Source organism: Rhinatrema bivittatum, unplaced genomic scaffold (assembly GCF_901001135.1).
Source record: "Rhinatrema bivittatum unplaced genomic scaffold, aRhiBiv1.1, whole genome shotgun sequence".
Taxonomy (NCBI): Eukaryota; Metazoa; Chordata; class Amphibia; order Gymnophiona; family Rhinatrematidae; genus Rhinatrema; species Rhinatrema bivittatum.
Genome location: NW_021820306.1, coordinates 1 through 27,737, shown reverse-complemented (window position 1 = coordinate 27,737; position 27,737 = coordinate 1). Strand labels below are relative to the sequence as shown.

Below are 27,737 nucleotides of genomic sequence, written 5' to 3'. Positions count from 1 at the left end.
ATTTTTCCTTATATTTTCGCCTGTCTTCCTCTTTCTGCAATCTCTCGTAGTTTATGAATGCTAACCTTTTTTTCCCTTACCTTTTCAGCTACTTCTTTAGAAACTGTGTCGATTTCTTTTTCCTCTTCCTTTTATTTACATTCCTAACAAAAAGATTAGCTGCCCTTATATCTCCTCGTAGTTTTGCCCACTGCCTTGCTACTTCTCTTAGATTTTCCCATCCATGCAGATCTCCAAAGGAGAGATCAACTGTAACTCTGCCCACAAAGTAGCCTGCACCTTTGTGGAGGAAGCCCATACCTGCTTCAGCAATAGAATACCAAAGCCCACATAAGCCCCGGCAATAACCTTTTTAATTCAGAGCGTCACTCTAGCCCCAGAGGCTGCCTTAACGTTAAAAACTCTGCTAAACAGGACAAAAGGATGATCAGATTTTCTGAAAGCCGATACAGCAGACTTGCAATATCTTACAAGATGTCTTCTCATGTCCAAGGGTCGAAGCAGTATATATTCTTCAGAATCTTTCTGCCTGCTAAATGCAGACAATAAAACTACTGATTGAAATGAAATTCTGAAACTACTTTCAGCAGAAAGGAGGAACTGTACAGATTTGGATCTTATTTGTAATCAATAAGAAAGGCTCTATACAAGAAAGTGCTTGCAACTCCAATATGCTCTGAGCTGAACAGAGAGCGAATAGAAAGATAATTTTCAAAGAAAGCAGTTTCAAGGAAATAGTCTTAAGAGGAATAAACTGCAAGTGAAACTAAGTTCAAGTCCCAACAATGGAATCAGAGCCAGAACAGAGATCAAATATGCTTGCTTAATACCTCTCAAAACACCAGAGACATCCAGGTAAGAAGACAGTAGTCAGCCATGTATATGCTCTTTATAACAAGAGAGAGAGCTACCACTTGCACCTTTAGGGTAATAAAAGCCAAGCCTTTTGAAAAGGTTTTCCTGCAAAATTCCAGAATCAAGGGGACAGATGTGTTTCCAAGAGCACAGTTGACTCCTAGAAAGCCAGTCCTCAAAAAACCTCCAATATACCGTAAGCCAAGACGTGAAGGATTTTCTAACCTGCAGGAGTGTAGCCACCATGGCCCAAGAATAGTCTTTCTTCACTAAAAGTGCCCTTTCAAGCACCAAATCGTAAGATTAATTGATTCATATCCGTGGGAAACATCGGACCCTGGCTGTGATGTGTCGCATGGAAGTGAGCTCTTGGGTGCTGTGGGGTAGTTAACACTGCTTCTTAGGTGAATCTATGAGGCCTACATCGACAGCTGGCGAACGCGCCCTGAAGAGGGACGGGCTACAGCTTCACCTATATCAGCTGCCTCCCCCGCAGGTTGAGGCCTTGGGTGATGGTGACCAGCATGGCTTAGGTGGGTCACTAGGGTGGTCAATAGAGCAAGAGTCCAAGGGCACACCGGGGTCAGGACAGGTAGCAGACTGGAGAAGTTGGAGACAGGCCAAGGTCGGGGCAGGCAGCAGACAGCGTGGTCAGATCCAAGACAAGAAGTCGGGTCCAGGCAGCAGGCAAGTGTAGTCAGGTCCAGGCAGGATGTTAATACCAAATGATCAGGTCAGAGAAGAACGAAGACACGTAGGGGACAGTGGATGAGACTGGGACAAGAAGACACGCTGGACGAGACAGGCTGAGCAAGGCAAAGCTGGATGAGACAGGCTGAGCAAGGCAAGAACAGGAACACAGGAACAAGCTGGCTGGAACTGAAACAAGCTGGATTTCAGGACAATCAGGGGCAACACACACTACTCAAAGCAGGAGATCCACTGCAGAATGCTGGAAGTCCATGGAAGCTAGGCTTAAATGGAGCCAAAGTCAGACGTATTTAGAAGGGGCCACTGTGTTGTTTCCCACCCCGAGGCTCATAAGATCCAGGAGCCTGCGCTCATGTGCACTTCAGGGGCGTCATGACGAGAATGGGAGGAGGAGATGTGATGGTGGCATTCCTGCTGCGAAGAGGAGGCCCTGGTGTTGGAGCAGTCGGCGGTGTCTGAGGTGAGTGCGGTGGCTCACGGGACCAACCCATAAGCCACCCATTGTAACACTGGCACAGTAACTCTTTGTGAAGTGGAAGCTTTAGGAGGTTGCTGCCACAGCAGATGTCCAAGATCCACATACTAAGGTCGGTGAAGCCAGTCTGGAGCCACTAATAGCACTAGTCCTCAATGACCTACAATCCTCTGAAGCATTTTGCCTATCATGCTCCAAGAAGGACAAAATGTATAGGATCTTCTCCGTCAGCAAATTCTGAACTAGTGCATCAATGTAGAAGAATGATTATCTCTCCTTCAGCTGAAAAACCTGCACACTTTCACATTCTGGTTGGTTGCCATCAATTCACTTCTGGCTGACCCTCATCTTGGCGATGTTGATTGAAGGTTACTTTGTGAGATAGAGTACTTCCCTTGGGTCCATGATATTGTAACTGAAGTAATCCACCTGAAAACTGTCCACACCTGCTATGTGAGACACCCACAAGGCCTGCAAAATCATCTCAGCCCAAAGAAGAAATCGAACTCTCTCTAACGATACCCTGAAAACTACAGGTCCCTCCTTGAGGATTTATACATGCCACTGCTTTGGCACTGTCTGACATTATTCTGACTGTGTGCCCCACAAACTCAAGGTGAGCCAGCTGAAGTAGCTGATGGGTCCAGCTCACTTCCTTGGGAGTCCACTGCCCCTGAGCAAACAGCTCCTAACAATGCGCCCCCCCCCCCCTCCCAGCCCGACAGACTGGCATCCGACGTCACTATGATCCAGACTGGGGTAACCAAAAACCCTGTTCCAGATGCTCCAGTTTATCCATTACTACAAGCTCTGTCTTGGAGACTGTGGCAATGGCAGTCTCACTGAATAGTCTTGGGACTGGGAATTCCACCCAGAAGCAAGGTCCTATTAAGAGAACATATGTGTGCACTTACCCATGGTACAAAATTGAAGCCGCCACCCATAGAGTCTAGAAGTGGACAATGACTGTTGGATTCCTGATGCTTCTAATACTAAATCTGGCAACACAACTTCTTGAACTCTTTATTCCATCAGACATACACATCATATCTGCATATCAAACTGAACTCCCACGTAATCCATCATCAGAGATGACTGATGATTGCTTTGGGAAAATTGACAATCCACCCCAATTCTTGTAACAACTGGATTACTCACTAAAAGGCTTATACACTCTCTGAAAGGGCTTTACTCTTATCAGCCAAATGTCCAGCTAAAGATGTACCAAATTACCTTCCTTGCACAGTGTTTCTGCCAACATCATCACTTTTGAAAAAGGTTTGTGGGGCCTGAAATTGAAAATGGCAACCCAGCACCACAAAGCACAGGAGAAACTTCAGTTCCAAAATAAAGCAGAAGGGCCACAGACACATCCCTTCTACCCACAGAGCAATGAGCGAAGGCCCAGTGAGGCTGTCGGCATGTTTGAAGCAGAGGCCTGGAGTATGAGAAAGCCTATTTCTATGCATGCAGCTATGTGTGAGTGAAGGAGAGAGCTAGTGAATGTATGAATGCTGTGTGTATGTGAGTGTGTGTGAGGAAGAGAGAGCCAATGAGTGTGAAAGAGCCTGTGTGTATGTGAAGGAACCCATGTGTGCATGTGAGGGAGGGAGCCTCTATGTGTGTGTGTGTGTGTATATGTGTGTGAGGGAGGGGAGGATTGTGTGTATGTGTGTGGTATGTGAGGGAGGCAGTAACATGCATGTGAGGGAGGGAGAGTGAGTCAGTCAATTTGAGAGAGCCCATGTATGGGGAGAGAAGGAATGGGCATGAAAGTGAACTTGTGTGAGAAAATGTGGGTGAGGAGGATGAGTGTGTGTGTGTAGAGAGTTTGTGTATATGAGAGAGAGAGGATAAAGTGTGCCCTGTCCCTCTCCCCCACTAAACCACAACAATATTGCTTTCCTGTAACAGGTGTTCTCCTAGGATAGCAGGATGATAGTCCTCACAAATGGGTGACATCAACAGATGGAGCCCGACACGGGCTAGAACTTTGCGGGGGGGGTGCTATTTGGCGGCTGATGAGGATAGACGCTTGAATTCGGAGCTCCGTCCCCCACAGGCCTCAAAACTGTCTAATATAGCGAAATTAAACCCAATTTACTAACAGGAAGGATTTCAACGATATTGTATACCAACAATACGGTTCTTCATGGCATCAAAAAAGAAAAAACGCCGACTTGAAGCAGTTCTCGTACGGGAAGCTCGAGACAGAAGCGGGGCCTGAAGCAGACACCAAGATGGATGGCGTTTCCGACTGCCCCGATGAGTTACAAGAGGTGTCACGAGGCATTAGCCCGACTGAGGTTTGCTCCCATTCCAATTTACCATCTCGAGGATGAGATTAGAAACTGGTTGTTCGAATTGAGATCTGAAATGCGCCAGCATAAGTCCGACCTCATGGCGGCAATGGCAGATCTTAAAGAGGACTTCAGCGCGTTGGGAAATAGGGTCCATGAGATAGATGTTCGGGTGGAACAGCATGGCGAGGCCCCTAACCAATTTACCACGCAGCAGTCAGCTATCCGAACAGAACTCTCCCTGATCTCAGAAAAATTAGAAGACCTAGAGAATCGAAGCAGACGGAGCAACTTGCGCATACGCGGCGTCCCAGACACCAAAGAATATGCGGATACAAACGCAGTGGCACAGCAAGTATGTGCATTCATTCTTAATCACAGTGAACAGGAATAAACAGTGCAGGGCACCTCTCCATCAGACATCCGATTAGATAGGGTGCATCGTGATTTGGGCCATGCAGAGATCTAGGCCCCGTGACATCATTCTCTGTTTCCATAACTTCACACAAAAAATGTTGGTGTATGACAAATCAAGGCAACTAAAGGACATTAATTGGAAAAATAAACAAATTTGTGATTTATCAGGACCTATCTCTATCACGAAGGTATGAACTCTGGGAAGTTTACTGCTAATCTGCGCAAATGCTCAATCCGATACAGATGGACATATCCCTTCGGGCTGCAGTTCCAGGTTAAGGGCATCACTCACCACATTAAAACATATAGAAGAGGCAGCAGAAGTCTTTCAGCAGGCCCAACTACCTACCATCTTTCAAGCTCCCAAAATGGCTGCAACTATCAGCAAAATGGACACCCACCCCATGTGGCAAAGAGCTGGCAAGGGGGGTAGGTAAACGTCTCCGACAGCAATCGGATGCCCATCATTCACCTGCTAGTGATCAGGGCTGAAGCATCATTGCACTAATCAGGAGTTGGTGAGAAGCAGTGCACGGACTCACGGAACTAGGTCCATGAGCTTCAAATCATTATGGGAAGGGCGTGGAACATCGCTCACATTTACAGTTTTAGGTTTTTGAATAGTTCTGGGTTCTTCACTACATAAGCAGATGGCTGTTATTTCAATTCACATTAACATACATTTACACCTTTTGTATAAATGTTTTATATTGCAAAAATGCCTGTGGGGGAGGGGGGTGCCAGGAGATGTCTGGTCTCGTTAGGGCAGGCCGGTTCCCCCGGTGTAGCTAATCCTGTAACCATGGGATGGATTGGTTCCAATTTATTAGGGTTGACAACAAGGGCTCTCTGCATCTTTCAATATTGTTGGAATATGGTTGGGAAATGTTCTCTCTCGTAGGAATTGCTAGGCTTTATCTAGTGAAGCTTCAAGGAATACTTATACCTCACAGCTTCCAGGAGATGGCGGCATATAAGGCAGGATCTCACTCATTTACATAAGGGATGGTCACGCATATAATCTCACTTAATGTGAAGGGGTTGAATACCCCACAGAAACGGTTATTGCTAAAAAAAAAAAAAAGAGCTACAATCCCAGAATGCGATCATGGCTTTTGTGCAGGAAACGCATGTCAGAAAGTGCTACAAGCGTCTCCTGAATAATCCTCAGTATATAGGTGCTCATTGGGCTGCTAGCACCAAATGTTCCAGGTACGCAGGGGTGGGCATACTAATTGCAAATTCTCTGATACATGAAGTTCTGTTTAAATCATTGGACAGCAATGGTAGATTTTTGCTGCTTAGAATTAGGGTGGGATCCAAGGTATTCACACTTCTCAATGTTTATTTTCCAAATGTGAATCAAGTGCCTTTTTTAAACACCTTCGATAGGTTACTCCAACCACAGGCAGAAGGAGAGCTTATAATTGGCAGTGATTTTAACGCTACCAGAGATCCCAAACTTGACACATTATCTAAAGGTTCAACAGCTAGAGGCATGAGGAGGGAACGGCATGACTTCCTGGAGCGTTGGAGCCTAGTAGATATTTGGCATCAAAGAAACCCACGGTCTCACTCTTATACATTCATTTCTAAACCACATCATACATATTCTCATATTGATTATTTTTTCATTAACCATACCCTCCAAAATGAGGTTAGCAAAATTGGCATAGACAGTATAAACTGGTCAGATCATGCTCCTATATGGATGGAGGTTAACATGCAGGAGCCAGACTGTGGTTTCCGTACTTGGAGGCTCAATGATAGCCTGCTTCGTGACAGCAACTTTGTAAGGCATCTAGATACCCAAATTCAAGCGTATTTGATGTTAATCGTACGGGGGCATAAACCACACTACACTCTGGGAATGTTCTGAGGCAGTTGTACGGGGATTAGTCATAGCGAGAGCAGCATATTGTAATAAGGAACGAGAAAGGTACCGCAGGTCCCTCTTGCAGGAGCTTGATCACCTGACGCAACAACACAGGATTTCTTTATCTACCAATGTTTATCAAAAGATACTAAGGGTTAGGGACTCTGAGAGCCATTGATGATGCTATTAGCCACACCCTAGATATGTTGAAGCAGCAATATTTCGAGGGTGGCAATAAAGCAGGTAGATATTTAGCTCAAAAACTGAAGGCTGCCCAGGCCCATACATTGGTTGCTAAAATTTGCAATTCACAGGGGGCCACTGTGACTTCCTCAGTAGACATCAGGCAGTCCTTTACAAACTTTTATGTTACTCTATACTCCCTCTTCCATAAAAGACTATTTAGACTCGGTGGAATTATCCGTACTACCCATAGATCGATCTGAACTATTGGACAAACCCATAATAATACTAGAAGTTGAGGAAGTCATTGAAAAATTGAAAATGGGAAAAGCACCGGGACTTGACGGGTTTACCGCTGCATACTATAAAAAAATTTACAGCAACCGCCCTTGATGGATATGTTTAACTCCCTTCGAGGCAGTGATCAAATAGCTACAAATGCGAACACAGCGGGAATATCAGTTATAGCCAAACCTGGTCGAAATCCAGACTTATTTGGATCTTATCGGCAGATTTCACTGATAAATCTGGATTTGAAAATACTAGCCCGGGATTTGGCCGCAAGGCTGAATAGTGTACTCCCTAATCTAGTCCACTCTGACCAGGTGGGCTTTGTTCCAGGAAGGTTAGCAGCTGATAACGTCCGCAGGATTGTGAACCTTATTGACTTTGTACAACATTTTAACATCCCAATAGTTCTACTCTCTCTAGACGTGGAAAAGGCGTTCGACTTGGTCCACTGGCCTTCCCTTTTTGAAACCCTAAAGCGTATGGGGTTTGGTACCTATTTTATACAGTGGATCATGAAACTTTATGATAATCCATCTGCCAGAGTGAAGATCAATGGCAGCTATGGTAATGCCTTCCCCATAGGACACAGCACGAGACAAGGATGTCTGCTATCACTGCTTTTGTTTGCATTATTTTTAGAACCATTCACGAATCGCATCAGCGCGGCGTCTAATATCAGGGGGGTTGTTAAAGATTAACACCATTTTAAAATTTCACTATTCGCTGATGATGTCATGTTCACACTGACGGATCCTTCCTCCTCTCTGCAAGGAGTCACATCTGAGTTGATGTCTTTCAGGGGAGTATCTGGACTAAGGGTGAACTATGATAAATCGGAAATTCTCAATATTAATCTTCCGAGGTCTGAGGCCTCAGATCTCATGAAGCAGTTTCCTTTCAAATGGGCAACCATGGCCTTAAAATATTTAGGCATACATATCAGAAGTCGTGCCAGTCAGCTCCATGCACTTAATTACACCCCACTAATACAATCCATTCAGAATGATATGGGGAGATGGTCAAGGAATATGTTTTCATGGATGGGACGCATTGCCAACATCAAAATGAATGTCCTGCCTCGATTATTGTACTTTTTACTACTATCCCGATATTCATACCCTCTATGCTTTTGAAAAAGTGGCAAAAACTTATTTTCAGCTTCATTTGGAAGAAAAGGCTGCCCCGAGTCAACAGGGACACGAGGGGGCCTTAGTGTACCCAATTTAGAGTGGTACTATTGTGCAGCTCAAGTATGAGCTCTAGTAATCCTTCATAGAACTCTAGCATTGCCCCAATGGGCTCTATTTGAACAAACATTTTCCAGGTCTCAACCATTGTCAGCCCTCCCTTAGCAACATAAGTCTACATGGCGAGGGATTGATTATATACCATTTGCACTAGATACCACTATACGGGTGTGGCCTCGATGGAGATCAGTTTTAATAGGCCCTGCACAGTATACACCATTAACCCATATTTTTGGCAATGCGCTACTTCCAGCCTCACAGCAGGAAGGACCATCTTCCCTTTGGATAGAAACTGGCATCATAAGATTAGAGAATATTCAGAAACAGGGGCTCATTATGTCTAGGGAGGAATTAGGTTCTTATTTTCACCTGGAGCGGGTGGACTTTTTACTTTATGTCAGTGTGTATCATGCTATTAAAGGGAGTCTAGATAGGGCACACTACGCTTTTCTAGCACTACGCTTATCTAGCACAGTGTTTGAAAATTTTTGTACTAATGCTCACAATATCCGAGGCATCATATAAAAAATATACATCCTATTAAGTGGCAAAGCCCCAGGACATTTCCGACAGCAAAAGGCTGGGCTGCAGACTTCAAACAACACCTTTCTGACACGGATTGGGACTCAATATTTACCTAGGTGTATAAGTGCTCCATTTCTGCCAGCATGCAAGAAAATTGCTACAAGTTATTGTACAGATGGCATTATACGCCAGTTCGTGTGCATAGATTTGCCTCAAGGGTGTCTGAACACTGTTGGCGGAACTGTGGCAATGTGGGCACATACTATCATATGTGGTGGCAATGCCCGAAAGTGCATACCTACTGGTCGGCAGTCCTGTCCTGGACCTCTTCTATTCTTAAAATTAACATCAAGGCAGAACCTTGGCACATACTCCTGAACCTACCTATGGAAGAATTAAATAAAGATACACAACGTTTTCTTCAACAAGTCTTTATTGCAGCAAGAACAGTTCTGGCACAACATTGGAAAGACAGTATGACACCAAGTCTTGCCATGGTGCAACATAAACTTCATTCTTTATTTCAGATGGCTCGTCTCACAGCAGTTCACATGATCGCTTACAAACCTTTCTCAAGACATGGAATCCTTACACGACCTGGCTAGCAGATCAGGGGTAGCTAGCTCATCTCTCCATTGTTAGACCATCTACTGACAGAGGAACTCATGCTTACGGTATTTACCTTTTCCACTTACTGCTTTTTACTACTAGTAATATAGCGGACTGTCTTGATTGTATTGTATTGACCTTGGTTGTCAACAAAGGATGGGAGGGTGGGAGGGGATAATTAATTGATTCAATGATTATAAAATCTTTATTAAGGCAGACAGGTGCCCTTGTTTTTATGTATGTTACATAACATGCTGCAACTTTTTGTATTTTGTATTTGCTTTATCCTGTTTATGAAGGTACTATTGTATTATTGCATCTTGTTTGCTTTGATAATAAAAAATGATTAAAAGAAAATTTCTAGAACTTTGACTGGCAAACTGAGCATGCCCAGCATGCCACTCTCCGCACGTCCAGGCGGGGTCCCCCTTCAGTCTTGTAACATAGAATTCATGAGTGAAAAGAAAAAATAACAAAATGCATGAGAACCCAACTCTGCGGGGTGGGGGGCGGGTTTCCTGAGGACTAACATCCTGCTGTCTTAGGAGAACACCTGTTACAGGTAAGCAACTCTGCTTTCTCCTAGAACAAGCAGGATCGTAGTCCTCACAGATGGGTGAATACGAAGCTACAGGCTGCTCCCAGCGACAACCATGACCAGGCACTGAACAGAGTGCCAATGGGCACAAAACTAAATGTGGTGCTGTTGGTAACATAAGGAAGCAGCCTGAACCCGAACAATGGGCCCTAGGTAGGGAGAGTTAGGTTTAAGCCTGGAAGAAGTTGCGAAGGACGAATTGGCTGAAGCTATTGTCTTGCCGACCATCCTTGTCCATCCTTGCCGTGAACGTGTGAAGAGATCTCCACTTTGCAGCCTGCAGATTTCAGCGATGGGGACAGCCCGCAAGTGGGCTTCTGACGCCACCATAGCCCTCACACGGGGAGTCTTAACCCAACCTCCAAGCTGAAGGCCTACCTGTGTATAGCAGAAGGAGACAGAATTTACTAACCAACTGGACAGAGTTTGCTTGCCCACTGCAACTCCTAATCTATTCTTGTCAAAAGATATGAAGAGTTGAGTGAATTGTCTGTGGCCCGCTGTGCGTTCTAAATAGAAGGCTAAAGGCCCTATTGCAATCCAATGTGTGTGCAGAGACCGTTCGCCCTGGTGTGAATGGGGCCTCGGCAAAAAAGGCCCCATTCACACCAGGAATAGGCAGGAACTTGGGATGGTCCGCAGGACCATCCTGTCCCGAAAAAATTTTGTGTAGGATGGATATGTAACCAGGGCCTGAAGTTCACTAACCTGCGAGCCAAAGGGACCGCCACCAGGAAAAGGACCTTCCAAGTGAGAAACTTCAGGTCGCAGGAGCACATAGGCTCAAAAGGATCTCGCATGAGCCGCACTAACACAACATTGAGGTCCCAGGACACAACAGAAGGCCGGAGAGGGGGCTTCAGTTGAAGTAGGAACTGCATAAAGCATCCTACTATGGGCTGCACAGAGATGGGTGTGCCAGCAACACCCTGAAGGTGAGCACTGATGGCACTCAAGTGGACCCTGACCGAGGTGGTTTTTAGCCCAGCCTCGAAGAAGTGCCACAAATAGTCCAACAACTTCAGAGTGGGGCAGGTGAATGGAGCTAAGCCATGATCCTCACATCAGACGGAGAACCTCCACCAATTCAGTCAATAAGACTTCCTGGTACGGGTTCCTGGAAGCTACCAGCACCTGAAACACGTTGTCAGATAGGTCCAGTGGCTGCAAGACTAAGTGCTCATCATCCAGGCCAGTACGGGGCCATGAGAATCATGGTCCCTTGGTCTTGCTGGAGCTTCAAGAGAGTCTTCATGATCAGCGGAAGAGGAGAATACATGTACAGGAGACCTTATGCCCCAATGCTGGACAAAGGCGTCCGAGGCTGGAAGTCAGTCTGTCCTGAATAGGGAGCAGAATTTTCTCACCTTGAAGTTGCAGGGGGAGGCAAACAGATCGACATCCAGAGTTCCCCATGGCTGAAAATCCGGGCTGCCACTGCCGGATTCAGTGACCATCCATGTGGCTGAAACTTACAGCTCAGGCAGTCTGCCACCACGTTCATTGCTCCGGCTAGATAAATTGCTCTCAGGGACATGCCCTGCGACAGAGCCCAGGAGCAATTCTGTACCGCCTCTTAACAGAGGAGGAATGATCCTGTACCTCCCTGTTTGTTGATGTACCACATTGCCACCTGATTGTCTGTCCAAATCAGGAGTGCCTCGTGGGATAAGCGGTCTTGAAACGCCCAACGAGCATAACGAATCACACGAAGCTCCAGGAAGTTTATCTGGTATACAGATTCCTGAGCCGTCCACTGTCCCTGCGTGTGGAGGTTGTCCACGTGCGCCCCCTACCAACGGGGGAGGCATCAGTGGTAAGTACTACCTGAGGTGGGGCAGCCTAAAAAAAGGGTTCCCTGCTCCAGGTTGGAGAGATTTTCCCACCAGGACAGGGAGACCTGCAGAGGTGGCGTGATGTAGACACGTGCCTCGAGGTCCTGGGATGCCTGTTGCCATTGTGAGGGTAATGTCCATTGCACCCTGCGCATGCAGAGGCAGGCCAATGGAGTGACATGAACATACATTTCATTCTTTTTGTGTGAATCAACAATTTTTTAAACAAAACTCATGATGGGCTATTTTACAGAGGAATTGAAAACAAAAACAAAACATTTGCATCACTGAACTGATATCATGCAAGAACCTCTCTCTGTGGTACCAAAATAGCTTCCAGACTTCAGGGAAAAAAGGAATCTGTAAATTCCACAGATGATAAGATAAGGAATAGCAGAGGGAAGAACCATTATAATTGCGATACAATCAGTAAATATTTTAAGGCTGTTATGCAGCAAAATAAAAACAAATTGTAATTTTAACCGAAATCTTAACAAAAAATAAAGCAGCATTTACACCTGGCAGAAAAAGGGACATATAGTGGAACAGCCATTCCATTATTTGCAGGTACAGGAAGCCCTGTTACTCTTGAAGCTTCCACAAACCACGATACTGTTGCTGAAAATGCATGAAGCAACAGTACTGCACCCCTCAGGTACACCATACATTGACTTCTGGAGGCCATTAGATGGGGGACATAGTGCTCAGAACCCTCTAAATAAACCATGACTATCACAGGTAAAAGCATCTGGACCTCCCTGTGGCTGCCAGTGCTGTTTGTTCTATAGCGTATGCCTTTGAAAACAGAGTGCAGTCCAGTGAAGTATATGAAGAGGATGACATCAGCATAGAACCATTCACCAAAACCTGATCTAGCCTGTTTCCTAAAGGGCAAAGTACAGACACAATTTAAACACTCTTCAGTCAAAGATGTGTTCAGAATGGCAGATGGGGACTGGTATCATGATGGCAGGCAACTTGGAAAAGACTATATTTTTCTACTTATCCACTTAAATAACAGTATCAGGTTTAAAGCGAACATTTAAAAAGTATTTCATAAATATGTGGTATAAATAGAAGTACTGCACTACTCAAAATGCAAAGTGTGGGTGTTAAGATTCCTAAAGACTGCTGTATAATTCCCAGAACCACCAATAGTGTTATGAATTTTAATCAAAGCAATTAACAGTTGTTTCAGCTTCCAAGGCAGCAGGGAACAAGCTCTTAAATAAGAGTGTTATTTTTTCAGGAATTGTGTAGGAGATTCAGGGGTTTAGAATCGTAGCACGTAAAAAAAAAAAAAGTGTGTTTCGTGCAAGGGCTATATCAGTAGCTGGTCCAACAACCTGGAATGCACTGCCAGATGAGCTGCGTGCAACAGAAGATCATAAATTATTTAAGAAAGCATTAAAAACCTGGCTTTTTGTAGGAGCATTTCAGGAATAGGGGTGCTGGGAGTGTATCTTAAGCAGCGGTTATGGGAACGGAAGAAAAGAGTGGACAGCAACTTTTATGTTTAAAGATTTTTTATTTGTTTTAATATGTGAGAGGATGTTAGGGTAATTGTGTTTTTTTATATGTAATAATGTGTACACCCTTTAGATTTTTTGATAAGTGGTACAAACATATAATAAATAAATCCAACTTCAGTTATCCTAAATGACCAAGTCAAGTCTGCATAAATGCGTCTGAGGCAGCTAGAAAGGACAGGAAAAACATACTTAAATCTAAACTTGAATATGAAAAATATTTTTTTTAAATGCAAATATTCCCATTTTAAAAAATTGCTTTTGTGTTTCTTAGTTTTTCAGTCTCTGTGTCACTTAAGTCTTCTAGCTGCAGCTATTACTTATAACTTCAGGCATTCTCATGATTTGTAAAATCTTAAGCTCCTCACATACTATAAACAGAGCAATGAACCAAAGTAGGCTCTGGAGCAAGACTCAACCCTGGGTTGACTGCCTTCACTACCAATCTCTTCTCCCTCTTATCTCTGTTTTCTTTTCCTCTCCATTGCTTGTTCACACATCCAGCACCTGCTGTCTCTTCTCCATATCCAATTGCCTCCTCTCTCACCATTGTGTCCCTTCTACATTAGCAATGCACAGTAAGAATGGTGGAAGGAAGGCAAAATGATTACACTGGCATGGTTAAAAGGGGAGGTGAAAGAAGCTATTTTAGCCAAAAGATCTTCATTCAAAAATTGGAGGAAGAATCCAACAGAAGAAAATAGGATAATGCATGTGTTGGCAAGTTGAATGTAAGACATTGATAGACAGACTAAGAGAGAATTTGAAAAGAAGTTGGCCGTAGAGGCAAAAAATCACAGTAAAATCTTTATTAAATATATACGAAGCAGAAAGCCTGTGAGGGAGTCAGTTTGAACGTTAGATGATCGAGGGGTTAAAGCGGCACTTAGAGAAGATCAGGCCATCACAGAAAGGTTAAATGATTTCTTTCCTTTCGGTGTTTACTGAAGAGGATGTTGGGCAGATACCCGTATCAGAGAAGGATTTCATGGGTAATGATTCAGATGGACTTAACTAAATCACGGTGAACTTAGAAGATGTGGTAGGCCTGATTGACAAACTGAAGAGTAATAAATCACCTGGACCAGATGGTATACACCCCACGGTTCGAAAGAACTCAAAAATGAAATTTCAGATCTATTAGTTAAAATTTGTAACCTATCATTAAAATCATCCATTTTACCTGAAGACTGGAGAATGGCTAATGTAACCCAATATTTAGAAAGGGCTCCAGGGGTGATCGGGAAACACAGACCAGTTAGCCTGACTTCAGTGCCAGGAAAAATAGTGAAAAGTGCTCTAAACATCAAAATCACAGAACATATAGAAAGACATGGTTTAATGGAACAAAGTAAGCATGGCTTTACCCAAGGCAAATCTTGCCTCACAAATCTTCACTTTTTGAAGGAGTTAATAAACAGTGGATAAAGGTGAACCGGTAGATATAGTGTATTTGGATTTTCAGAAGGCGTTTGACAAAGTCCTCATGAGAGGCTTCTAAGAAAAGTAAAAAGCCATGGGATAGATGGCGATGTCCTTTCGTGGATTACAAATTGCCTAAAAGACAGGAAACAGAGAGGATTAAATGGACAATTTTCTCAGTGGAAGGGAATGGGCAGTGGAGTGCCTCAGGGATCTGTATTGGGACCCGTACTTTTCAATATATCTATAAATGATCTGGAAAGGAATACGACAAGTGAGTTAATCAAATTTGCAGATGATACAAAATTATTCAGAGTAGTTAAATCACAAGTGGATTGTGAAAAATTGCAGGAAGACCTTGTGAGACTAGAAAAATTGGGCATCCAAATGTCAGATGAAATGTAATGTGGATAAGTGCAAGATGATGCATATAGGAAAAAATAACCCATGCTATAGTTACACAATTAAGCCGACTCAGTACGGTGTGCTCAGGCCGAGCACCGTTAGCTCCTGTTTGGATGCGCGTTTCGACGCGCTATTATTACCCCAAAGGTAGGTGTTAATTTCGGCCGGCACCAGGAAAGTGTACAGAAAAGCAGAAAGGCTCCCCCTAGTTAGATAAACCTTTCCTCCCCCAGTTAGATAAACCTTGTTGTAATGTAACTTTACAGTTCTATGCACATGTTCAATGTTCTGTTTTTTTACACCCCCTGTTATCTGTAAACCGGCATGATGTGATTGTATCACGAATGCCGGTATAGAAAAACTTTAAATAAAATAAATAAATAAATACACCCTCCGACTTAATATCATAGCGATATTAAGTCGGAGGCCCCAAAAATAAAAAGAAAATAAAAAATCTTAAAAAAAAAAAAATCTGCCCGCAGCCTGTGGGTTGGAAAACGGACGCTCAATTTTGCCGGCGTCCATTTTCTGAACCCGTGGCTGTCAGCGGGTTCGACAACCGATGGCAGTAAAATTGAGCATCGGCTGTCAAACCCACTGACAGCCGCCGCTTCTGCCAATAAGGAGGCGTTAGGTACGCACTAGTGTCCCTAGCGCCTTATTAGCGCGGACACTCATTTGCATACTGAATCGCGAGCCCAGGAGAGTGGCCTGGGCGCCCGTTGGGAGAGCGGGCGCTTGCCTTGGAGCGCCGGCTCTCCCGCACATTTTACTGAATCGGCCCCTATGTTAGGTTCTATATGAGGATCTAGGCGTCATAGTGGATAACACATTGAAATCATCTGTTCAGTGTGCTGCGGCAGTCAAAAAAGCAAACAGAATGTTGGGAATTATTACAAAGGGAATGGTGAATAAAACAGAAAATGTAATAATGCCTCTGTATAGCTCCATGGTGAGACCGCACCTTGAATACTATGTACAGTTCTGGTCATTCATCTCAAAAAAGATATAGTTGCAATGGAGAAGGTATAGAGAAGGGCAACCAAAATGATAAAGGGGATGGAACAGCTCCCGTATGAGGAAAGACTGAAGAAGTTAGGACTGTTCAGCTTAGAGAAGAGACGGATGAGGGGGGATATGATAGAGGTCTTTAAAATCATGAGAGGTCTAGAACAGGTAAATGTGAATCGGTTATTTACTCTTTCGGATAATAGAAGAACTAGGGGGCACTCCATGAAGTTAGCATGTGGCACATTTAAGACTAATCGGAGAAAGTTCTTTTTCACTCAACGCACAATTAAACTCTGGAATTTGTTGCCAGGGATGAGGTTAGTGCAGTTAGTTTAGCTGGGTTTAAAAAAGGAATGGATAAGTTCTTGGAGGAGAAGCAAATTTTATCTGCTATTAAGTTGACTTAGAAAATAGCCACTGCTATTACTAGCAACAGTAACATGGGATAGACTTAGTTTTTGGGTACTTGCCAGGTTCTTATGGCCTGGATTGGCCACTGTTGGAGACAGGATGCTGGGCTTGATGGAACCTTTGTCTGACCCAGAAAGGCATGTTCTTATGATAATGCTAGAAAGATCACTCATAGTGGCTTAAGAGTGACTTATACATTTATTTATTAAAGCTTGGAAAGGTAGAAAAAACATTGTAAAATTATGTATACTTGTTATTTTTATATGGCTATTTTATGCTTTAACATCACGACGTTTTCATCTACATGGCCAGCAGTCGCTATTATAGGTTTTTATATGACATTGTATGGTATTAGATGAATTAATTTTTCTGGGATATATATTTACATATAAATAAATAAAACTTAGCACACTGCACAGAACCCCTCTCCTCCTCAACCATAATAGGACCAAGAGAATGCACTGCATATTACCTGTTGTCATGGTATAGCTGGGGGTGATACTGTTGGACATCCTGTAGGAAACGCTTCATCAGGATGTTGGTACCAGTAGAATGTTTACAGCAAGTGGCAAAACGTCTGTGTTGGCTACTCAAGAGATGCTGAAAGAGAGATGTAACTTATTTATATCAGAGTACTTTTTTTAAAAATCATCTGCAGGGAAGTTCAGACATCAGAAGCACTTTATTTTAAACTTAAAACAAACAAAAAAAAAACACTCTGTTAAGGATACTTCCATCACTTCTCTTCAGCTTATCACAAATGGCAGATGAAACAGATGCTGGCAGTTGTTTGAATCCTATAAGCTCACAGTCTACCATACTTGCTATTCTGAGGTTTGCAGAAAGTAATTTCAGTCTAATTGATGTTGCTGATTTTAAAATACATCATGGCTGCAGAAAACCATTATAGCACATTTACTAAACTAACCTTTCAAAAGTATCTAATATATTGGAGAGATTTATCATACTTTGGTGTTTTTCTGCACCCAGATGTTCATTCACTCAGCCTCTTCTCTCCACAGTCCCTATCACCAACAGAGACTGGTCATGCTGACAGCTTTCTAAAGGATGAGGGATTTTTTGCTGTATAACCCATCAGATGAGAATCTTCAACAAGTTAGTTTAATCTCACAGTTCAACCAGCAGGAGCTTTATTCACAGCAAAATCAGAATCTGTCATGAGCTAGTCTGTAAACATAGCAGAAACAAAGGGGACCACAGGAATAGGCTTTTGGAAAACTATACAAAATATGGTTAAAATTTGACAGATGTTAGAAATCGAGTGTTTTCTAAGAGAGGACCAGTAATGAAGAATTCATTACCATCTTCAATATGAGCTAACATAAGAACAAGAACATAAGAAATTGTCATGCTGAATCAGATCAAGGGTCCATCAAGCCCAGCATCCTGTTTCCAACAGAGGCCAAACCAGGCCACAAGAACCTGGCAATTACACAAACACTAAAAAGATCCCATGCTACTGATGCAATTAATAGCAGTGGCTAATCCCTAAGGCGCAGATTTTCAAAGGGGTAGGCATGTAAGATACGCGCGTACCCCCGAAAACCTGCCCCAAGCTCCCCCTGCGCGTGCCGAGCCCATATTGAATAGGCTCGGCGGCGCACAAGCCCCGGGACGCGCATAAGTCCTGGAGTGTGTCGCGGCAGGACGTCATGGGGCGGGGCGTGGTTCCGGCCCAGGGGCTTTTTGGGGGTGTGGCCGAGGCCTCCGAAACTGCTCCCGGGCCAGGGAATCGCGCGCCGGGCAGCTGGCCGGTGTGCATGAGTTACGCCTGCCTCGGGCAGGCGTAACTTTTGCAATAAATGTGGGGGGGTTTATATAGGGCTGGGGAGTGGAAGGAAAGTTCCCTCCGAGGCCGCTCCGATTTCAGAGCGTCCTCGGAGGGAACGGAGGCAGGCTGCGCGGCTCAGCGCGCGCAGGCTGCTGATTTTGCACAGCCTTGCGTGCGCCAACCCTGGATTTTTAAAGGCTACGCGCGTATTTATTAAAATCTAGTGTACTTTTGTTTGCTCCTGGTGCGCGAACAAAAGTACATGCGGCCGTACTTTTTAAAAATCTGCCCCTAAGTAAACTTGATTAATAGCAGTTAATGGACTTCTCCTCCAAGAACTTATCCAATCCTTTTTTAAACCAGCTACAAACTGCACTAACCACATCCTCTGGCAAAAAATTCCAGAGCTTTATTGTGCATTGAGTGAAAAAGAATTTTCTCAGATTGGTCCTAAATGTGCTACTTGCTAACTTCATGGAATGCTCCCTAGTCTTTCTATCATTTGAAAGTGTAAATAACTGATTCACATCTACTCGTTCAAGACCTCTCATGATCTTAAAGACCTCTATCATATCCCCCCTCAGCCTTCTCTTCTCCAAGCTGAACAGTCCTAACTTCCTCAGCCTTTCCTCATAGGGGAGCTGTTCCATCCGCTTTATCATTTTGATCGCCCTTCTCTGTACCTTCTCCATCGCAACTATATCTGTTTTGAGATGCGGCGACCAGAATTGTACACAGTATTCAAGGTGCGGTCTCACCATGGAGCAATACAGAGGCATTATGACAGTTTCCATTTTATTAACCATTTTCTAACTAATAATTCCTAACATTCTGTTTGCTTTTTGACAGCTGCAGCACACTGAGCCGACGATGTTAAAATATTATCCACTATGACGCCTAGATTTTTCCTGGGTGGTAGCTCCTAATATGGAACCTAACATTGTATAACTACAGCAAGGGTTATTTTTCCCTATATGCAACACCTTGCACTTGTCCATATTACATTTCATCTGCCATTTGGATGCCAGTAAGCCCAGTAATGTATCACAATCCTCTTGTGAGTTAACTACTCTGAATAATTTTGTATCATCTACAAATCTGATAACTTCACTCGTCATATTCCTTTCCAGATCATTTATATATATATATTGAAAAGCACTGGTCCAAGTACAGATCCCTGAGGCATTCCACTGTTTACCCTTTTCCACTGAGAAAATTGACCATTTAATCCTAGAATGGGTAATCCTAGAATGGGTAAATGTGAATCGGTTACCGTATTTACTCTTTCGGATAATAGAAGGACTAGGGGCACTCCATGAAGTTCTTTTTCACTCAATGCACAATTAAACACTGGAATTTGTTGCCAGGGGATGTGGTTAGTGCAGTTAGTGTAGCTGGGTTTAAAAAAGGATTGGATAAGTTCTTGGAGGAGAAGTCCATTAACTGCTATTAATTAAGTTGACTTAAAAAATAGCCACTGTTATTACGAGCATCAGTAGCATGGGATATACTTAGTTTTTGGGTACTTGCCAGGTACTTGTAGCCTGGATTGGCCACTGTTGGAAACAGGATGCTGGGCTTGATGGACCCTTGGTCTGACCCAGTATAGCAATTTCTTATGTTCAGAAAACAAATGAAAGCCTATTTGTTTCAGGCAGCTTTTGGTGATGCAGCCTGTAGCAGACAGAAAGTACAATGTGTTTTAGTTCAGTCCTTAATGATATTATGCAATTTTATAAGTTTTTGTACAATGTTTTAAATGTACTGTAACCCGCTTAGCACAACAGGTTTGATATAAGCAGGCTATAAATGTATTAAATAACTAAATAAACTGGGAGCAGAGAAAACAGCTGGTAGTCCCTGGGTTATCTTCCTCTCCTACTCATCAGCCCATGACCACAAACTAGTTATTTTTGGAGTGGCTATATATATATATATCTTTTATTCAGAGCATTTTTTTCAAATAAATGTAATGTTACTAACAATTATAAATCTATATTTATTTTGTCTCCCTTACAAGGGGGCAAAACAGGGGTATTATAAGATGAATAATCTCTCCATCTTACAGGTTGATTATATCAATTAGTTACAGGTCCCTCACTTTACTCCTCTCCTTGTCCTATTTATTGAAGTTTGCAAAGCCACTACATGATGAACTTAGAGCAAAACAGCACTGGTGGCACTGCCTTCTGAATAAAGCACAAAACTATGAGACTCTGAACCAGGGTCAAATCCACTCCCCACACTCCCTGCATGACTGAGTGAGCCCATCATCTTTGAACGCTCATATGCTCTTCATGCCACTGTGCGACTGTTTAATTTTTATTCCATAGCCTGTCTAATTTAATAAAAATCTATTTAACAAATATCCAAGTCGTAGTTCATTCCATCGGCGCAAAAATGGGGCTGCAATCCTATTGTGGTCAGGTATCTTTCCCTAAGAGTAATGTCAATGAGGGATAGAAACCCTTGTTTAGTTCCAGGATCAGAAACAGTCAAGCACCTGGAATTTCCAGCTTGGTGGATACCAGTCTCAGTGGGACTTCTTTCATTCTCAGGTGCAATTTATGGCTTCTGAATGCTATTGGAATGGATCATGAGTGCCACAGGCTTACCATCACTGCTGACAATTATCCTCAATCCATTACTGATCCACAGCGACAGCAGAATTTGTTCACCAAATTTGCTAATATATACAGGCATAAAACTACAAATTCAGACTTCCATCCTCAGCTTCCATCTGAAAATTCAATGTAACTCTAGCATATCTGCCCTATTGTTTAACAAAAGAAAATCTTCGGTGTAAGTGGCAGACTCCAGTGTGCATGCAGTACTAATATAGAAAGATTTCATGATCCATGAGGATCACCACAGCCCAGAGCCAGTACCTGCATCCAGTCCCACTAACACAGGGCAGGGCCAAGCAAATATCCGAATATAGTCCCACTAACAGTATTAGGCCCTTGCAGCTCCATGTGCTCGTTAAATAGCAAATGGAGAAATTACTTACCTGATAATTTCGTTTTCCTTAGTGTAGACAGATGGACTCAGGACCAATGGGTATAGTGTACTCCTGATAGCAGTTGGAGACAGATCAGATTTCAATCTGACTTCAGCCCTAGTACATATACCCCTGCAGGAAGTGCAGCTCTTCAGTATTCTCCTTGAAAAGCATTGTGGATATATGCATGACTGAATAATTTGAATAACTTGATTAACTTTATAACTAGGATAACTTGATTAACTTTATAACTTGGTTAACTTAATTTGAACCGGTTGAATTAGCTATAGTGGAGACCGCCAGTGCCCTCAACCGAGAAACGTCAACACCCGGTAGGATGGGTGTCCTAAATGAATGAAAGCATGGCTTACCCGTGAATCATTCACTCCCGGGGATGTCCCCCGAGAATTCCATGAGTAACGGCAGCCGTGGGTGGGATACTGAGTCCATCTGTCTACACTAAGGAAAACAAAATTATCAGGTAAGTAATTTCTCCATTTCCTAGTGTGTAGCAGATAGACTCAGGGCCAATGGGATGCATAAAAGCTACTCCCGAACTGGGTGGGAGGCTGTCCGTGACCCACTTAGTACTGCCCTTGCAAATGCTGTGTCCTCTCGAGCCTGAACATCCAGTCGGTAAAACCTGGAGAAGGTGTGGATGGAGGACCATGTCGCCGCCCTGCAGATCTCAGTGGGTGACAGCATCTTGGTTTCCGCCCCAGACACTGTCTGGGCTCTAGCAGAATGGGCCTTGACTTGTAAAGGTGGTGGCTTGCCTTCTTCTACGTAGGCTGCCTTGATGACTTCTTTGATCCAGTGGGCTATGGTTGCTCGCAAGGCCGCTTCCCCTTGCTTCTTCCTGCTGTGAAGGATTCCATACGGATTCCGACCTTTCCAGGTATCGGACTAGGAGCCTGATGTTGAGATGGCGTAGACTTCGAGCCTCTTCCGAATTCTTATGCTCATCTGGCAATGGTAGCGAGATGGTTTGATTGAGATGGAAGTGAGACACCACTTTGGGGAGGAACGATGGAACTGTACGTAACTGGATGGTTCCCAGTGCTTGTAGCTCGGATATACGACGGGCCGAACAGACTGCCAGCAGGAAGACTGTCTTCAGTGTTAATAGTCGGAGAAACAGGCCGTGGAGAGGTCTGAAGGAGGTTCCTGCTAGGAAATCTAGGACCAGGTTGAGGTTCCAAAGAGGCACCGGCCACTTCAGGGGTGGTCGGTTCTGCTTGACTCCTTTCAGAAAGGGGAGACATCCGGGTGAGAGGCTATGCTGCCGCTCTCGCTCTTGGTTCCGTAGCATGACAATGCGGCCACCTGTACCTTGATGGAGTTGAGAGACAATCCCTTCTGTAGGCCGTTCTGCAGGAATTCCAAAATTGCAGGAATTTTGACTGAGCACGGTAAGATGTTGCGGTCCTCGCACCAGGCTTCAAATACTCTCCAAATCCTTATGTATGTTAGGGATGTGGAGAACTTGTGTGCTCGGGGAGGGTGTCAATTACTGCCCCCGAGTATCCGCTCTTCCTTAGGCGAGTCCTCTCAATGGCCAGACCATAAGAGAGAATTGAGCTGGATCCTCATGGAGGATCGGTCCCTGTTGGAGCAGGTCTCTGTGTGGAGTAGCAGAAGGGGGCTCCCTGTCAGCAGTCTTCGCATGTCTGCGTACCACAGTCTTCTTGGCCGCCACTAGAAGTACTGGTCCCCTGTGGTGTTCTATCTTGTGGATGATTGCGCTCAATAAGGGCCACGGCGGGAAGGCATATAACAGAGTCTCCTGTGGCCAGGTCTGTACCAGGGTATCAATTCCCTGGGACTGGGGTTCCCGCCTGCGGCTGAAGAAACTGGGTACTTGGGCGTTGGACCGGTTTGCCAGGAGGTCCATGGTTGGTGTTCCCCAACGGTTTACTCTCAATTGGAATGATATGGTCGACAGCCTCCATTCTCCTGGATCTAGACTTTCTCTGCTGAGGTAGTCCGCAGCGACGTTGTCTTTCCTGGCGATGTGGATGGCCGAGATCTCTTGAAGATTCACTTCTGCCCATGACATTAGGAGGTCTATTTCCAGAGACACCTGTTGGCTTCTGGTTCCTCCCTGACTGTTGATGTAGGCCACTGTTGTGGCGTTGTCTGACATTACTCTGACCGCTTTGTCTCGGAGTCTGTGACTAAACCTTAGGCAGGCTAGTCTGACTGCCCGGGCTTCTAGGCGATTGATGTTCCATCCCGACTCTTCTTTGTTCCATTGCCCTTGGGCGGTTAGCTCCTGGCAGTGTGTTCCCCCATCCTCGTAGGCTGGCATCCGTGGTGAGTAGGATCCAGGTTGGTGAGGATAATCTCGTTCCCTGGCTCAGATGATCTTCTTGTAGCCACCATCTTAGTTGGGCCCAAACTCTGTCCGGGAACTGAAGACTTACGGTGTAGTTCTGGGACAGTGGATCCCATCGTGATAGTAGTGAGCATTGTAGGGGGTCTCATGTGAGCTCATGCCCATGGCACTACTTCCAGTGTGGATGCCATGAGGCCGAGGACTTGTAGGTAATCCCATGCTGTGGGGCGAAGTTCGCTCAACAGGGTTCATAACTGGGTCATCAGTTTTGATCTCCTTGTCGGTGTCAGGATGACCTTGTCTTGTTTGGTGTCGAACCGGACTCCCAAGTATTCTAGAGATTGGGAGGGCTGCAGGCAGCTCTTGTTTGTGTTGACCACCCACCCGAGGCTCTCCAGCAGAGTTTTGACTCTGTTGGTTGCCTGGTGGCTTTCCTCTGGGGATTTCGCCCTGATCAGTCAACCGTCTGGATAAGGGTGCACGCGGATTCCTTCCTTCCTCAGTGTTGCTGCCACCACCACTATGATCTTGGTGAACGTCCGGGGTGCAGTGGCTAACCCGAATGGTAGTGCCCGAAACTGGTAGTGACGGTCCAGGATCGAGAAGCGTAGAAAACGCTGATGCTCTTGATGGATCGGAAATGTGTAGGTAGGCTTCCAACAGATCCAGGGATGTAAGGAACTCTCCCAGTTGTATCGCCCTTATTACCGAGCGTAGGGTTTCCATGCGGAAGCGAGGAATCTTCAGGTGACGGTTGACCACCTTGAGGTCCAGGATGGGTCTGAACGTTCCTTCTTTCTTGGGGATGATAAAATAGATGGAATAATGTCCAGTATTTATTTGTTGTGGAGGCACCGGTGTTATAGCCTCTAAGGCTGGCAATCTGGTCAGTGTAGCTTCCACTGCCATCCTCTTGGAAGGATCGTGGCAGGGAGATTCCACAAACTTGTCCGGAGGGAAGTGGTGGAAATCCAGGTAATATCCCTCTCGAATGATGGATAGGACCCACTTGTCCGAAGTTATCTCGACCCATCTTTGGTAGAATAGGGCAAGTCTGCCCCCTATAGCTTCTACCTTTCGACGGGTCGGCTGATTTTCATTGTGGGGTACGGCTGGGGCCTGAGCCCGAGCTGGCTCCCCTTTTATTGTGCTTGTTCCGAAAGGACTGGCTCTGGCCTGCAGGGCGGGCCGCTTGATGTGTGCTTCTATATGGGTTTAAGCGCTGTGATCCTCTGCCCCTGGAGGTTCGGGGGAAGGACCGCTGGTTTCTCTTATTCCTGTCCTCCGGTAGCCGTGGCAGTGGGGACTCATTTTTTGGCTAGTTTCTCTAGTTCTTCCGAACAGGAGTGTTCCCTTGAAAGGCATCCTTGTGAGTCTCGTTTTGGAGAATGCGTCGGACGACCAGTTTCGGAGCCAGATTGGTCTTCTGGCTGCCATGGCGGATGACACTCCTCTAACTGCGGTGCGTACCAGATCAGAAGCGGCGTCCGCGAGGAATGATACTGCTGGTTCCAGGGCCTTTCTGGTCTGTGCTAAGCAGGCATGTGTCACCACGGCACAGCATGGTACTTGGGCGCGCGACATTGTGCACACAAGGTATTTGTGCGCACGGCTTGCCTCTGTGCGCACCGATTGGAACGGCAAGCAGGACGGCGAACAGATCAAAATGGTGACGCGACCACGCGGACAATATGGCGACCACCTCGGAGGGTCTCCACGTGGGAGGACCCTCGGATCTGACTGGGGTCTAGCCCTGCTAGGGCAGATCAACCCGGTGGCACTGGTCCCGGCTAGCGACCTGTGCGATTCCTCGAGCTTCAGAAACCGGAGACTTTTAAATAGATTTCTACCTTACTTTGTCTCGGCGCTTCCCGGTCTCGTTCCGGGCGGTCTCCGGCTGCGGGGGGAGAGGAAAATACCTTCACCACCGCGCTCGAAGTTGCATCCGCTGCCTCTCAGCCTCACCCGATGTCGGGGGCTAGGTCCCCGCCGAGGGTCGGCCGCTGGACCGAGGTTTACCTCCGAGGGATCGCGGAAATCACCTCGGGAATTCTCAACTGGGGGAGGGACCCAAAGGGTGCCAACGCAGGAAAGTGGGGCTCGTCTGAAGGGGTAAGATTTCTTATTTTGGTTTTCTTTGCTAAAATTACTCTAACGCTGTGCGAGCGTGCATAGAGTCCCTAACTGCTATGGAGATGGAAAATACCGAAGAGCTGCACTTCCTGCAGGGGTATATGTACTAGGGCTGACGTCAGATTGAAATCTGATCTGTCTCCAACTGCTATCAGGAGTACACTATACCCATTGGTCCTGAGTCCATCTGCTATACGCTAGGAAAACTATTTTATACTGCAGGTGCAACAATGCAACAAGTCAAAAAACAGACAAACATGTAGCAATGAGCAACAGCTTCACAGGAGACATCAATCCTCTCTATGCTATTGAACTGAAATGTATTATATGAGCAGCCACCTTACCTGGTCAAGGATGCTGTAGTGTACCTGGCAGCAGCTGCAGTACCCCTGTCTGTTCTGCAGGCTGGCTATTCCAACTCCAACCTGCTCAGTAGCTTGTGCACTCAGACTACAAGAAAAAAATATAATCTAGCCTTACTCTAATGCTATCAAACAACAGAAGGCCTCCTCTGGACCCAATGAATAAAGAGAACATGCTGCCCTGAAAAACCCGGATCTATGCGCCTCTGGTCTTGCTAGCTAGCTAGTTCTAGAAGGGCAGTGCATTTGTCTTACAGGTATCATGGGGCAATGGAAGTCAGTGTAGCCTGGAAGGCAACTTAAAAATTCTTGACATTCGCACCAGGAGCATGGTATTCACAAGCAGACTGTCTCCTATGAGGAAACCAGAAGGTACTGGGGACCTAAACAATCCAAACTTTCAAGATCCTTGCTCATAAGGGCAAAGCTCTTAGCTTAGCTCTAACTAGGAAACACTGATAAATGTTCAGCCAATCAGACTGCAGATCAGTGGATGCATACCTTTTTCTGTATGCATGTATACACAAATTTTCATGGGAGGAAGACTAGTGTTTGGATTACTACATGACACACATTGAGTGGAGTTTACTTCCCAAACTAATTTTTAAAAGCAAAAAATATTAAAGAGAGTAGAAAGTGTCAATTAATATAACATTTTTATGGGCATTTTTAAATATGAGTGACATGCTGGAGAGAGCAGTTCATTTTCAGTCCTATCACCCAAACAGGAAAAGATGGCTTCTTTTACAATAGAAAACAGCAACATTTTGTGATCAGGTGCCAAAAAATATCCCATATTTCCTTGAGAGATGCAGCAAGCTGTGAGGGGGAATGCCCCTGCCAGTAAAGTTCTGCCATCTCAGGAGAGGGAATGGCATTGAAATTGTACTGCCTCAACATACTGCTCCTTCCACCTGCACACAACACAGACAAAAAGCCAACACTATCAAACATCACAGGTCAGCTGTGCTGATCTTGCGATGCACAAGGTTAGCACCACCAGTCTGCCTGAAAGTGCAGCATCATGGTGCCAACATTATGCGGAAAGGAGGAGTGGAATGCTGGCTGGAATGTGCTTGTGTATCATATGCGGCACCCATACTGGGTTTACTGATCCCTGCTTTATGCTATAAGAGGTAAAGATGTACATTCAGGAGAAGCAAAATAGGAAATAAAGATATTTCCTATTTTGTTTCATTTTGCTCTCAAAACAGAACGATTGAAAACCTGACAAAATTTTACTGGGTTTTTACATTTCATTTTGAATCCCCCCCCCCCCCCCCCCTCAAAAGTCATCCATCAGGCTTAGGCCCAGGCCAAGGCTCATAGCAGGGGGCCTTGGCTCATAGCAGGAGCGTGAAGCTGAGGTCTCAGTTTAGGCCCAGGCACGAAGCTGGGGCCTAGACAGAGA

General features: G+C 44.9%; 1 protein-coding gene across 1 annotated transcript in view; it reads right to left on the bottom strand.

Annotated features, from left to right (window-relative positions):
• Positions 1-26,414, bottom strand: part of LOC115081409 (DBF4-type zinc finger-containing protein 2-like) — a gene marked incomplete at its 5' end in the record, with an annotated part of 45,425 nt that extends 19,011 nt beyond the window's left edge. The window contains 2 exon segments of the mRNA XM_029585860.1: positions 17,173-17,300; positions 26,309-26,414. Coding sequence (XP_029441720.1) covers positions 17,173-17,300; positions 26,309-26,414 — 234 coding nt within the window.
• Between the last annotated feature and the right edge of the window lie 1,323 nt (positions 26,415-27,737).